The following is a 13,375-nucleotide window of genomic DNA, read 5'->3' as shown; positions in this document are numbered from 1 at the left end:
TAAGGTGCCGCGCTGCTCCCGTTGCAGACGTTTTGGGCACGTCGACGCCGACTGCGTGAAGACGTACGCTACAGCGACAGGCCCAGCAGTGAGTGAAGCGGCAGCCGAAAATCTGATGGATGCAGCCGAGGCTGAAGACGCCGCTAAGGGAGCCGGAGACCAAGTGCCGCCAGCGAAGACAAGTACCGTGGCAGTGCCGGAGGGCGCTGAAGCCAAGGTGGACGAAGCTGCTGAGCAAGTGACTGGGCCGCCACGGGTCGACACGGAAGCTGTCCTTCGAAAGGAAGGTGCGAGTGAAGGCGAAAGCGATGACGAAGATTCAGAAATGGAACAGAGCGAGGCTGCCAACGACGGGGACCGGGCTGCTAGTCTCGGTGCAACCTCCAAGCGCCCCCGAGACGACGCCGGAGACAAGGATAACGCAGCATCCAGCACCGGGGATGGGCCGCCGGCAAAAGCGCCTCTTGGGAGGCGTTCGGGTTTCAAACCCAAACCGAATGTTCCGCCCGAGAGAAGGCCTGTGGACAAAGCGCAGCACACCACCAACAACGCCGGGAAGCCGGGCGGCTCCGGAGGCGGCTAGCCGAGGGCTAGTCGTGAAAGGTAAGCACCATGCTCCGGGCCTACTTCATTCTTTAGTACAGCATGGCACCTGACCCGTCTCTCAGCATTGCCACACTAAACGTGCGAGGCTTGGCGGCTAGCCGTAGGCAATGTCAAGTCCTACGGTTGATCACTGACTACGACATAGACGTTTTAGCTGTCCAGGAGACCAAGGTAGACGGGGAGGAAGAGACCGGGAGCATGGTGCGGCGTTTCACGACTAGATATTATGCAGTCGTGAGCCACGCGGTAGGGACGTCCGCTGGATGTGTCCTGTTTGTTAAGAAGTTACGAGACCTGGTTGTTCAAAGTGTGTTTTCATGTCAGTCGGGAAGGATTGTTATTTGCGATTTTGTGTTTTGTAAAGTTGAATTCCGAGTTATATGCATATATGCGCCAAATGGGGTAGAAGAACGTGCATTATTTTTTTCGAGTCTTTTTCAGTATATTAGCAGTGAAAAGTGCATGCTTTTGTTGGGGGAATTCAACTGTGTTTTGAGTGCTCGGGATAGATGCAATAATGGTGGTATCCGCGGTAAAAGAATGGAAGTGCCTACTGGGGGGCAACAACATTCTTTTTTAGGCTACACACAGGAACACTGTCAGTGAAGACATTCATGGAAGAACGCGGCTTCCTTGTACCATGGGGCCCACACTGCTTGATTTGCAAGCAACCTGAAACTGTAGATCATGTGTTCTTGCATTGCTGGGAAGGTGTCTACTTTTGGGACGTCCTAAAACGGACAATCAAGAAGGAGTTTCCGTTGAATCCGCATGGGATCAGGTACCTAGCGATAAAGAATGAGGACGGGGTACCATACGATTTAATCATGCTCCATGGCCTCCACTGTTTATATGGCGGGCACAGATGGCTGGGTACCATTGCGACCCAGACGCTAGGCCTGCTCGTATTTATTTTCGAGAAAGTATGTCTCGTTTCATTGAAATTAAGAAAATGCAAGATTGTGTACCCGATTGGCTGTCGAGGATAGAACCTCTGACAGCTTTAAAAGAATTTTAGTTTGACAACGTCAGTCCATGTTGGGCGGATGGCTTTCATGTTTTTCAGTATGTTCTGTAGGTGTTCTTTTTGTGATGTCTGTTTCTATACTGTGTGCATTGTACATTGTCAAAGACCGGCAATAAATAAAGAAAGGGGGCTTGTGGAGCAACGATTCTGCTTCCGGCCACCGAGCGTGACGGACGCATGATGACGGGCTCCGCAGGAGCGGCTTCAGCGGCCCAGAGCGGCCGCGGTAACAGGAGTGTCGTTGCGGACAACGAGTACCAAGTTGTTTTGCCGAGTTTGCCAACAGGGCGTTTTGTTGTGAACACAGTTTTTTTACATTGTGATATCAGGGCCCGCCCATACCGGGTGGAAGATTTCCGCGATGCGCTCGCCCCGTTATCGCTCCTGCCGGAAGTGGTGGCTCTCGGGGCCTACCGTATGAGCCATGTTTGGGCCGTGACCTTCAAAGACAACGAAGCTGTGAAGAAGATCGTCAGTGTTGGTGAGCTACAGGTCAAGAAGGGCCGATGCCTCGTCATTGACCCCGCCAACCAGGATGTACGCTTAAAAGTGCATTGGCTGCTGCACACCGTTCCTGACGAGGACGTGCGTCTTGCCTTCGCGCCGTTTGGAAAGGTCACGGACGTCGCCCGCGACCGGTGGCGGGTGCATGGCGTGGCTGACAAGAACTCTACCACAAGACTGGTTACGCTGAAGTTGAAGCCGGGCGTAATGCTTGACGACCTGCCACACCAGGTGAGCGTCTCCGGCGAGCTGGCTCTTGTGGTTGTGCCGGGCAGGGCCCCTCTCTGCCTACGCTGCCGCGGGACGGGCCATATTCGTCGCGACTGCCGCATTCCGCGGTGTGGTGCCTGCCGACGCTTCGGTCACGAAGAGAGTCAGTGCGAGCGGACGTACGCTAGCGTGACCGGACCCGTGAGCAACGACGACAACTCCGCCCTACTCATGGACGAGGCGGATATGGAAGACACATCGACCACGGCTAAGGAAGCAGCTGGCGAGGTGGCAGAGTCGGAGGCACGACCTCAGAAACAGGGGCAACATGTCGATGAAGCCGTCGACACTGAACAGCAAGAGCAAGTGGAGGGCACTGTAGTCATGCCGAACCGTGAGGAAGAGAGCCCACCTGACCCGGGAGCGGCCTCCACCCCCCCTGAACATGAAGACATGGACACCCATACCGGGCTTGCCAACTTGCAGGCGGGGAAACGTCCGCGCGACCAGACCAATAGCCTGGCTACGACGCAGGACAGCAGCGGCGGAGACGAGCCACCGCCCAAAGCGCCAGGTATGAGGAGACCAACCTTGAAGCTGCGGCCGAACATTACGGCCGATCCACGGCAGGCGGGCAAACCGCCTCCGTAGTTCTGTGTTTTGCTTGAGGCGGGTTGGGGGGTTCGTGAGTGCAATGGCCGTCACCCTGAGCGCTATTCTCTTGGATATGTGTCAGGAACGAGGGCCCGAGTTGCATGTCAGTGTTGTTTTCGAGAGGTCGGGTTGTGTTCCCATTTGTGGCACTCAACGCGGTTATCGGCGCGTCATTATCAACACTCGTCCCTGCGTAACTGTGACGGGCACCATTCTACCGTGTAGCCATGGCAGCTAATATCGAAGGAGCGCTACGTGTAGCCACGTTAAATGTACGAGGGCTCGGTGCAAGAAGGCGGCAATGTCAGCTAAGTCGCCTACTCTTAGATAATGACTTGCATCTTGTGGGAATCCAAGAAACCAAAATAGAGAGCCAAGAGCTAACCGACAGAATGGTGTCCAATTTTCGTGCGCACTTCGACGTGTGTGTTTCTCACGCTGTTGGTGGATCAGGTGGTTGCGCTATATTCATTCGAAGAAACTTTGGCATTTGTGTGAAGTCAGTGTTTTCGTGTGAAACAGGTCGCCTTTTAGTGGCTGATTTTTGTTATTGCGATATGGATTTCCGAGTCATTTGTATCTACGCGCCGAATATTGAAACAGACCGGCGAATCTTCTTTGAGCGACTTGAAGCGTACGTAAACTGCCACAAGGTGGTCATACTGCTGGGGGATTTTAACTGTGTGTGCACTGCTGACGATCGCGCAAAAGTTTCACGCGTTCGCGATAAGAGTGCTGTATTGCTAAATGCGCTGGTGCACGATTACGACTTGGAAGATATCGGTAGTGTCTTCGCCAGCGGTACCCACCCGCAGTTTACGCACTTCCAGCGTGATAGCCACGCTCGGCTAGATAGATTATATGTGTCAGCCGAATTGGTGCCCTTGTGTAGTGAATATGATGTGCAACCCATTGCATATAGCGACCACTGCTTGGTAACTGCCACTTTCGGGAAAAGACAGATCAAACACACCTTTAACTGGGACCTCTGGAAATTGAACGCGCAGTTGCTGGATGACGATGCTTTCGTTGATGCCGTTGCGAAGGAACTAGAAAACCTGATTTCAGTCGAATTAGCAAGCTTCGCCATTAAATGGGAAGAATTTAAACAGAAAGTAAAAACAATGGCTATTGAAAGAAGCAGTGTCCTTCGGCATAACCTGAAACAGGCAGAAACGAACCTTCGCCAGCAACTGCAATTTTTCATCTGCATGGAAAGTGTCCAGCCTGGTGTGTATGTTAACGAAATAAAGGAAGTGAAAGCCGAACTCGAAAGGATAGACTCTGAGAAATACAAAGCCGCCGTTGTGCGATCAAGGTCTGAGAAGCTGTGGGCGGGAGAAGCGCCAACAAAACGAGCTCTCTCAGACGAGAAAAGGTACGCATGTCGGAAGGAAATCCGCCAGCTAGCTAAAGGCAATGACATCACGTCCGACAAAAACGACATCAAACAAGGGATCGTCGATCACTTCAAAGCCTTCTTAGGTCAACCACGCGAACCTAAAGATGGCTACCAGACGGAATTCCTTTCATTGATGCCAAAGCTCGATGAAGAAGTTAAGGCACGGCTAGAACATCCCATTACCCTGAGTGAGATAGAGTGCGCAATAGACGAGTTGGCGCCCGGTAAAGCACCTGGGCCTGATGGCTTAGGGGCTATTTTCTATAAAACGTTTAAGTCAGCGCTGGCTCATGTCCTCCATCTAGTTATCAGCGAAGCGTATGACCGAAAAAGATTGCCCTTGTCCTTCACAACCTCGCATATTGTGCTAATCCCGAAGAGTGATGATGAAAAGAAACGCTTGTTGCCTGGCTCATATCGCCCGATAACTCTAGCCAACGTTGACTATAAAATATTCACGAAAGTTTTAGCAAAACGACTGCAAAGTGTCATCAAAACAGTGGTAGGGCCGCACCAGACTTGTGGCATTAAGGGGCGCAGTATTACAACAAATGTACACGTGGCTCGAAGTGTGCTAGAGTGTTGCGATGCGATTGGCGATTACGTCGCGATGATGCAGATCGATTTGGCAAAAGCCTTCGACCTCGTCTCGCACAAGGCTCTACTATACATACTTGAACACACGAATGTTGGCAGTGTGATAACGGAAGGTGTCACGATGGCGTACAAGAACTGCTCAACGCGAATTATTGTTAATGGGGAGCTCACCGATAGCTTTCGTGTGCTCTCGTCGGTGCGTCAAGGATGCCCGCTTTCGCCCCTTCTGTTTGCTGCTTATCTCGAGCCACTCTGTTTGGCCATTAAAAACAACGAACGCATAGCAGGCTATCGACTACAGGCGGCACATGTTAAAATATTGGCGTATGCAGACGACATCGCGATTTTCTGCACAGATAAAGCGAGCATAATAGAAGCAACTGCTGTAGTCGAAAAGTTTTGCGATTCAACTGGAGCCCAGATAAACTGGGATAAAAGTTATGGCTTCTGGCATGGGAGTTGGGAAGACACGCCGGAAACCTTTTCTCGAATGAATTGGTCAAGGTTACCTACACAGTACCTGGGGGTGCCTCTCGGAAGTTACCGTGAGCCCGAACAGTACTGGCTCGACCAAGTTTCGACAGCAAAGGAAAAGGCTGACGGTTGGAGAGGCAAGCAATTGTCAATGTTTTCTAGAGCCACTGTTTGCAACCTTTTTTTAGTTTCCAAGATATGGTATGTTATGAATGTGTTGTGTGCTGCGCGGGTAAGCGTACAAAAAATTCACCGCATTTTCGCCACTTTCATTTGGGCCTCTACCTGGGAGAGGACGAGTCGAACAAATTTGTTTTTCCCGGTCAAGAAAGGTGGGCTTGGTCTGGTTCACTTGTTTTTGCGACAAATTGTGTCACGCTTTGTGTTTCTGCGGGATCAAAATGATCCCTTTCTTCGAACACTAATTCAAGTACGGATGAGTAGACTTCTTCCAGGATTTGTTGTTTCGTCGGCTCAGAACATGCCGGGAACCGTGACTGGGTACCTGCGTGAAGTGGTGCTGGCGCATAGGATGTTGAATGTGCGTTTTTCGCTGCAGTATCTGTCCATCGTTACAAAAAAAACAATTGTACAGAGATCTTGTGGACACGATGCTACCTGTACCTTTGTACCGTTCGCCACACCGTGGAGGCCCCGGACAGGACGTTCTAAAAAGAGTCAAGAAAATGCCAGTAAGGCCATCAACTAAGTCTTTCTTTTTCAAATTACATACAAACACACTTCCCGTTAAGACCTGGCTTCATAGCAAGGGTATTTTCATCCCCTGGACAACGGACTGCTTTTTATGTAAAAAACCAGAAACAATAGAACATGTTTTCCTAGATTGCTGGGACCCGATCTTTCACTGGGACGTTCTGCAGAGAACGCTGAAGAAGCAGTTACCCCTGGATCCGTATGGAATACGCTTCTTGCCAATAGATACCTCAGAGGAAGTACCGTGTGACCTCATTATGGTCCTGGGCCTCCACGCGATGTGGAAAACTCGCATGCAATTTGAACATGCAGACATCGTTGTGAAACCGGTGCGAGAACACTTCATTGAGAGTGTTGTTTACGTGAGAGACGCATACAAAGTACTGCCTGATCCACCACAATGGATGTCTGTATTGGATGAACTGGTGTCACTGAAAAGATTTTAGTGCTGTGTTGGCCAAAGTGTGGCTGGCACGTTTTATCATTTGTAACATTTGATTTTGTACGTCGACGACGGCAATAAAGAAAAAAAATCGTTAGTATAGTGGCCAGTATCCCCGCCTGTCACGCGGGAGACCGGGGTTCGATTCCCCGACGGGGAGTGTCTTTTTTTTTTTCCTTTTTTTTCTGCCCGCGTGTTCCCATGGTCACCACACCCACGCTATCTATCGTTCGCGCGCGCGTGTAACTACACTTGTGCGCAGAATATTGCATTTTCAATGTTTCATATATGTAATGCTTTATGTGCGCCTTTTCATGTCTCCTCGTTAGTATAGTGGCCAGTATCCCCGCCTGTCACACGGGAGACCGGGGTTCGATTCCCCGACGGGGAGTGTCTTTTTTTTTTTCCTTTTTTTTCTGCCCGCGTGTTCCCATGGTCACCACACCCACGCTATCTATCGTTCGCGCGCGCGTGTAACTACACTTGTGCGCAGAATATTGCATTTTCAATGTTTCATATATGTAATGCTTTATGTGCGCCTTTTCATGTCTCCTCGTTAGTATAGTGGCCAGTATCCCCGCCTGTCACGCGGGAGACCGGGCTTCGATTCCCCGACGGGGAGTGTCTTTTTTTTTTCCTTTTTTTTCTGCACGCGTGTTCCCATGGTCACCACACCCACGCTATCTATCGTTCGCGCGCGCGTGTAACTACACTTGTGCGCAGAATATTGCATTTTCAATGTTTCATATATGTAATGCTTTATGTGCGCCTTTTCATGTCTCCTCGTTAGTATAGTGGCCAGTATCCCCGCCTGTCACGCGGGAGACCGGGGTTCGATTCCCCGACTGGGAGTGTCTTTTTTTTTTCCTTTTTTTGTCTGCACGCGTGTTCCCATGGTCACCACACCCACGCTATCTATCGTTCGCGCGCGCGTGTAACTAAACTTGTGCGCAGAATATTGCATTTTCAATGTTTCATATATGTAATGCTTTATGTGCGCCTTTTCATGTCTCCTCGTTAGTATAGTAAGACGGCGTTCCGAACGGTCGCGTTTTTTCATGTTCTCCGCTCCAAAGGATTTATCGGCCCCTGGCCGAGGTGCTGCTCAGGCGTCAGCCAGCAGCAATGACTACCGTATTGTGCTACCTCGTCTTCCTACCGGTAAGCTGGTTGTGGACTCCGTTTTCCTGCATGCTGACTTAGCTGGTCGACCGTACAGAGCCCAAGACTTCAGAGACGCCCTTCGGAATGTTATTGACCTAAAGGAAATAAGTTCCATTGGCCAATTTCAGATGTCGCACGTGTGGATGGTGACGTGCAAGTCACCAATGGCAAAATCAAATCTAGTCACGTGCGGGGATTTATCGGTGAAAGGAAGACGCTGCATCATCATGGACCCTGAGCCCACGGAAGTAAAAATGAAGCTTTTATGGCTACCTGAGCGTTTGGAAGACGCCTACATTCGAGATTCACTCCAGGCTTACGGGAAAGTGAAATCTATATCAGCAGAAAGCTGGAGAGTATCGGAGATGGAAGAAATGCGTACTCTAAATCGTGATGTGGTGTTGTCTCTTGCTGACGGAGTAGGTGTGGGTGACGTTCCACATCTACTACCTGTCTGTGGAGTGCAGAGCCTTGTACTGATTCCAGGCAGACCCCCGCTTTGTCTCCGCTGTAACAAGGTTGGCCACATTCGTCGCAACTGCAGAACTCCACGTTGTGAAGACTGCCGGCGCTTTGGCCACACAGCTGAAGAATGTGTGGTAACATACGCCGACAAGTTACGACATAGGACACGACCTCCTGACGAATGCGTGCAAGAACACATAATGGACGCCACAGAGGTTCTCGACGCGACCGGAGATGTTCCTTGTGCCGCGGAGACCAGTTGTGCCGGCAAGTCTCGTCTAGATGTAAAAGACAATGTCATCGCACAACCGCCCAAGGACAAGGAAGGTAGCAAAGCGACAGATGATCAGTCCAAGCAACAGTGCAATGAGGCGCCCGTAATCAAACAGCCAGTTCCTGCCCAGCAAGCTAAAGAGGCAGCCGAAAATGAATCATCTGCTTCACCCAAGCTTCTCGACACGTGCCCTGTGCTGGTAGAGGACAGGCGAAGTAACGCGGATACATCAATTCCGAAGCGCCGTGCGACAAACACATCGGAAACAAGCACGGACAGCGACACGACCAGTACCACAAGAAAAGCACGTCGCCGCAAGACATCGAAACACTCAGGAAAGTGCCGACGATCACGGTCCAGGAGGCCTGGTGGGGGTTCGGAGGGAGCCTCACCGTTGCCCTCAAGGACCGACCACATAGATAATTAGGTCCGTATAGTGGTTAGTCACCATGGCGCTGACACAGCAACTTCTCTTCGCAACTTTGAATGTACGGGGCCTTAGGTCTTTGCAGAAACAGGCACAGCTTCGCCGGCTTTTATCTAGGCATCGCCTCGACTTCGTCGCCGTGCAGGAGACGAAGATTGAGAGTGATGACGAAACAGAAAGGGCCTTGCGACCTTTTCTATCTGAATATAATGTCTGCGTTTCACACGCCCTTGGTTTATCCGCGGGCTGCTTCCTGTTTCTGAAAAAGAGCCTACTTTGTTCAGCATTTAGTTACCATGTGGACGCTGAAGGCCGATACATATACTGCGATTTTGTGTTGCAGGGTGTGCCATGGCGAATAGTTAACCTCTACGCATTTAATGACGCTGCCAAACGAATTCTTTTATTTGATACTGTGTCTAATCTACTGGACTGTGAACGCTGCATTGTGTTAATGGGAGATTTCAATTGTGTATGTGATCCGAGTGATCGAAGTGGGATTAACATTCAGCGAGACAGGAGTGGTGAAGTTTTGTCTAACGTGATAGAGAATGCAGGGCTCATAGATATAGGAGCGTCGGGACAGGGTTCTTGCTCTTATACACGAATTCAAGGTCACTCTTACGCCCGCCTTGATCGAATTTATGTCTCTTCATCACTCCTCTCCCGAAGACTGTCTTGTAGTACTATCCCAGTTTCGTTCTCTGATCATTGTATGGTTATCGCAAAAATTGGTGAGAAATCTGTAACCAATTTCCGACCACAGTGGGCACTCTGGAAACTTAACTCTGAGCTCCTAAATGATCAGGAATTTATCAATCGTGTGCGTATGGCCCTAACAACTTGTTTTTCTACAGACTTGCCATTATTTGCTGCTTGGGAACTCTTTAAGCAAGAGGTTCGCACAGTGGCTATAGAAATTGGGTCGGTGAAATCGTTTTATAGAAAGAATGAAGAAAAAATGCTCCTCAAGAGCCTAAGTAGCATTTACGAGATGGAATGCGAAATGCCAGGCACTTACATAGAAGATATGGAAAATATTAAATGTGAGTTACAAAAGTATGACGCACTACGTTACCGAGGTGCGCGAGTTCGATCTCGAAACAGCCGTGCTTTGCACTCTGAACAGCCAACACGTCAAGCTTTACTTGATGAGCGATGTCACGGTACTTCAAAAGTAATTTCGGAAATCTACTCCAAAGGTAGTCTTGTAACAAATACGAATGACATAATTTCACAATTTGAAAGTTACTACAATGCTTTGTTCAGTGCACCTCCCGAAGATCATGATGCAAAAGTCTTAGAGAGTTTTGTGTCTCTAGTAAAACCTTTACAGAATGAGGAGTGTGCATTCATCAGTGGTACTGTTACCATTCAAGAAATTGAGCAAGCTATTGATCAGCTGCCTTTATCGAAAACCCCCGGCCCTGATGGACTTTCAAGCGAATTTTACAAAGCGTTCAAAGGGATTATCAGTTCCATATTATTGGATATATTTATTACAAGTTTAGAGGTGGACGCCCTTCCACAATCTTTTTGCAAAAACCACACAGTTTTAATCCCAAAAAGCTCAGATAAGGAAAAACTGCGTTCTGTTGAAAGCTACAGACCAATCACGCTGTCAAACGTTGATTATAAAATCTTTGCAAAAGTTTTATCTAATAGATTACAATTTGCGATATCGATTCTCATTGGTTCCCATCAGACGTGCGGAATTAGAGGCCGATCAATTCAGACCAACATACATATCGCCCGTACACTTCTTGAGTACTGTTACGGTTCCACTGAGCAGCTTGCAATGCTCCAAGTAGACCTTGCTAAAGCTTTTGATCGAGTCAGTCATTCCTATTTATTTTCTCTTCTGGAACACGCCAATGTTGGCTCCATTGTGCTTAAAGGAGTTAGGCTTTGCTACACCCATTGTTCTACTCGTTTAGTTATTAATGGCCATCTGTCCAAACCCGTTGCTATCTGCTCTTCGGTAAAACAAGGATGCCCGATGTCCCCACTACTCTTCGCCCTTTACCTGGAACCACTATGCTTAAGCGTAATTCAGTCAAGTTCCATCCATGGCTTCAACATACTGGGTAATGAGGTTAAAGTGTTAGCTTATGCAGATGATCTAGCGTTTTTCTGCACAGATAAGCCCAGTGTTGAAAAGGTTGTAGCTACAATAGAGAAATTTGGCAGCGTATCAGGAGCACAAATGAACTCCTCGAAAAGCTTAGGCTTATGGTTCGGCTCCTGGTGTTATAAGCCAGAACAGTTTGCAGGCATTAAGTGGACTCATGTTCCGCCAACGTATCTTGGCGTGCCGCTAGACGCATATAAATTAAGCGCGCACTATTGGAAAGAACGGGTTTCAGCCTTGCAAAGTTACGCTCAGACATTCGTTCCATACCGACTTTCTATTTTCGGAAGGGCTGAAGCCTGCAATAAGTTTTTAGCAACTAAAATTTACTACGTATTGCAAGTTATTCACTGTGCCAGGCTCTACATCCAACGCTTTCACCGAATTTTTGCAACTTTCATATGGTCTTCCACTTTCGAGCCCATGAGGAGAGACAATGTTTTTAGACCAGTTAGTGAGGGTGGGCTCGGCTTAGTGCATCTTTACGTGCGGCAAATAGTGTCCCGTTTCTTCTTTTTTCGCGATCCTTCACATCCTATAATTCGGTCATTCATGCAAGTCACACTTGTTGATGCTTTACCTGATTTAGTTGTTTCATCAAATTTTTCTTCGCCTTTATGCTTGTTGGGGTTCATGCAGGAGGTTTATTTGGCGGTTCGTTTCCTGACAGTTCGGTTTTCTACTGAATACTTGTACTCCGTGTCGCGTAAAAAGTTATACAAAGATTTACTGTCCATGCTTTTTCCACCTCCATTTTACCGATCACTATACATTGAATGGCCAGGCCACGATGTACTAAAACGAGTTCGTAAAATGTATATATCCCCATGCTGCAAAACATTCTTTTACAAACTTCATAGTGAAACTTTACCGGTAAAAACATGGCTACAGAAAAAGGGTATATTTGTGACTTCTGTTAATTGTCGTCTTTGTGATGTGCCAGAGACAATTGAACACTGTTTTATTGATTGCAAAGATGCCATTCTATTTTGGGACATCCTCCAACGGACTCTAAAGAAAGACCTTGAAATCAACCCCCATACAGTGCGATATCTGCTGCCGACCCATGATGACAGTGTACCTTTCGACGTGTTCTTTCTCATGGGAATGCACAGTCTGTGGAAGACGCGAATGATGGACCGCAACGCCGAACCGGTTGTACCCACAAGAGTAAATTTCATCCAGATGACTGTGCACCTAAAGAATGTTTATGATAGACTTGATGTTCAACCGGACTGGTACCCCATTTTGGTGAGGTGCTTAGCCTTACCACCCTTTTAAAGCGGAACAGTGCTTCTTCTGTTTTTCTGTGTGTGACTCATTGTACCCACCTTTCTATGACTATGCACAATTAGTGAATGTTTTATTGGCATGACATGTTAATGTATTAAATACCATGAAAGAAAAAAAAATCCTCGTTAGTATAGTGGCCAGTATCCCCGCCTGTCACGCGGGAGACCGGGGTTCGATTCCCCGACGGGGAGTGTCTTTTTTTTTTCCTTTTTTTTCTGCACGCGTGTTCCCATGGTCACCACACCCACGCTATCTATCGTTCGCGCGCGTGTGTAACTACACTTGTGCGCAGAATATTGCATTTTCAATGTTTCATATATGTAATGCTTTATGTGCGCCTTTTCATGTCTCCTCGTTAGTATAGTGGCCAGTATCCCCGCCTGTCACGCGGGAGACCGGGGTTCGATTCCCCGACGGGGAGTGTCTTTTTTTTTTCCTTTTTTTTCTGCACGCGTGTTCCCATGGTCACCACACCCACGCTATCTATCGTTCACGCGCGCGTGTAACTACACTTGTGCGCATAATATTGCATTTTCAATGTTTCATATATGTAATGCTTTATGTGCGCCTTTTCATGTCTCCTCGTTAGTATAGTGGCCAGTATCCCCGCCTGTCACGCGGGAGACCGGGGTTCGATTCCCCGACGGGGAGTGTCTTTTTTTTTCCTTTTTTTTCTGCCCGCGTGTTCCCATGGTCACCACACCCACGCTATCTATCGTTCGCGCGCGCGTGTAACTACACTTGTGCGCAGAATATTGCATTTTCAATGTTTCATATATGTAATGCTTTATGTGCGCCTTTTCATGTCTCCTCGTTAGTATAGATTCTACTTCCGGCTACCGTTCGGTACGGACGCGGAATGTCTTGCTCCGGTGGAGCGGTGTTTGCGGCTCAGCCGAGCCGCGGAAACAGGATTATTGCCGATGAAGACAAGGAATACCAAGTTGTTTTGCCGCAATTGCCAACAGGACCCTGCGTTTTCAATACTGTT

General features: G+C 48.5%; 1 protein-coding gene and 3 non-coding genes across 4 annotated transcripts; all 4 read left to right on the top strand.

The window, feature by feature from the left end:
* Positions 1-7,668: 7,668 nt before the first annotated feature.
* LOC125941680 (uncharacterized) lies at positions 7,669-10,591 on the top strand. Its single transcript, XM_049659451.1, has one exon. The coding sequence runs from the start codon at positions 7,689-7,691 to the stop codon at positions 8,958-8,960; it is 1,272 nt and encodes a 423-aa protein (XP_049515408.1). The 5' UTR covers positions 7,669-7,688; the 3' UTR covers positions 8,961-10,591.
* Positions 10,592-12,503: 1,912 nt separating this feature from the next.
* On the top strand, positions 12,504-12,575 carry Trnad-guc (transfer RNA aspartic acid (anticodon GUC)). The gene has a single exon. It is a non-coding gene; the product is annotated as a tRNA-Asp (tRNA).
* A 158-nt stretch (positions 12,576-12,733) lies between these two features.
* Trnad-guc (transfer RNA aspartic acid (anticodon GUC)) lies at positions 12,734-12,805 on the top strand. Its single transcript has one exon. It is a non-coding gene; the product is annotated as a tRNA-Asp (tRNA).
* A 158-nt stretch (positions 12,806-12,963) lies between these two features.
* On the top strand, positions 12,964-13,035 carry Trnad-guc (transfer RNA aspartic acid (anticodon GUC)). The gene has a single exon. It is a non-coding gene; the product is annotated as a tRNA-Asp (tRNA).
* Positions 13,036-13,375: the final 340 nt, after the last annotated feature.

This window comes from Dermacentor silvarum, unplaced genomic scaffold (genome assembly GCF_013339745.2).
Source record: "Dermacentor silvarum isolate Dsil-2018 unplaced genomic scaffold, BIME_Dsil_1.4 Seq1003, whole genome shotgun sequence".
NCBI classification, from domain to species: domain Eukaryota; kingdom Metazoa; phylum Arthropoda; class Arachnida; order Ixodida; family Ixodidae; genus Dermacentor; species Dermacentor silvarum.
Note: the sequence above shows the minus strand (reverse complement) of the source record. Positions and strands in the feature narration are given on the sequence as shown.

Excerpts from the sequence above, each read along its gene's own strand:
- LOC125941680 (XM_049659451.1), top strand. The coding sequence starts at position 7,689 with ATGTTCTCCGCTCCAAAGGATTTATCGGCCCCTGGCCGAGGTGCTGCT.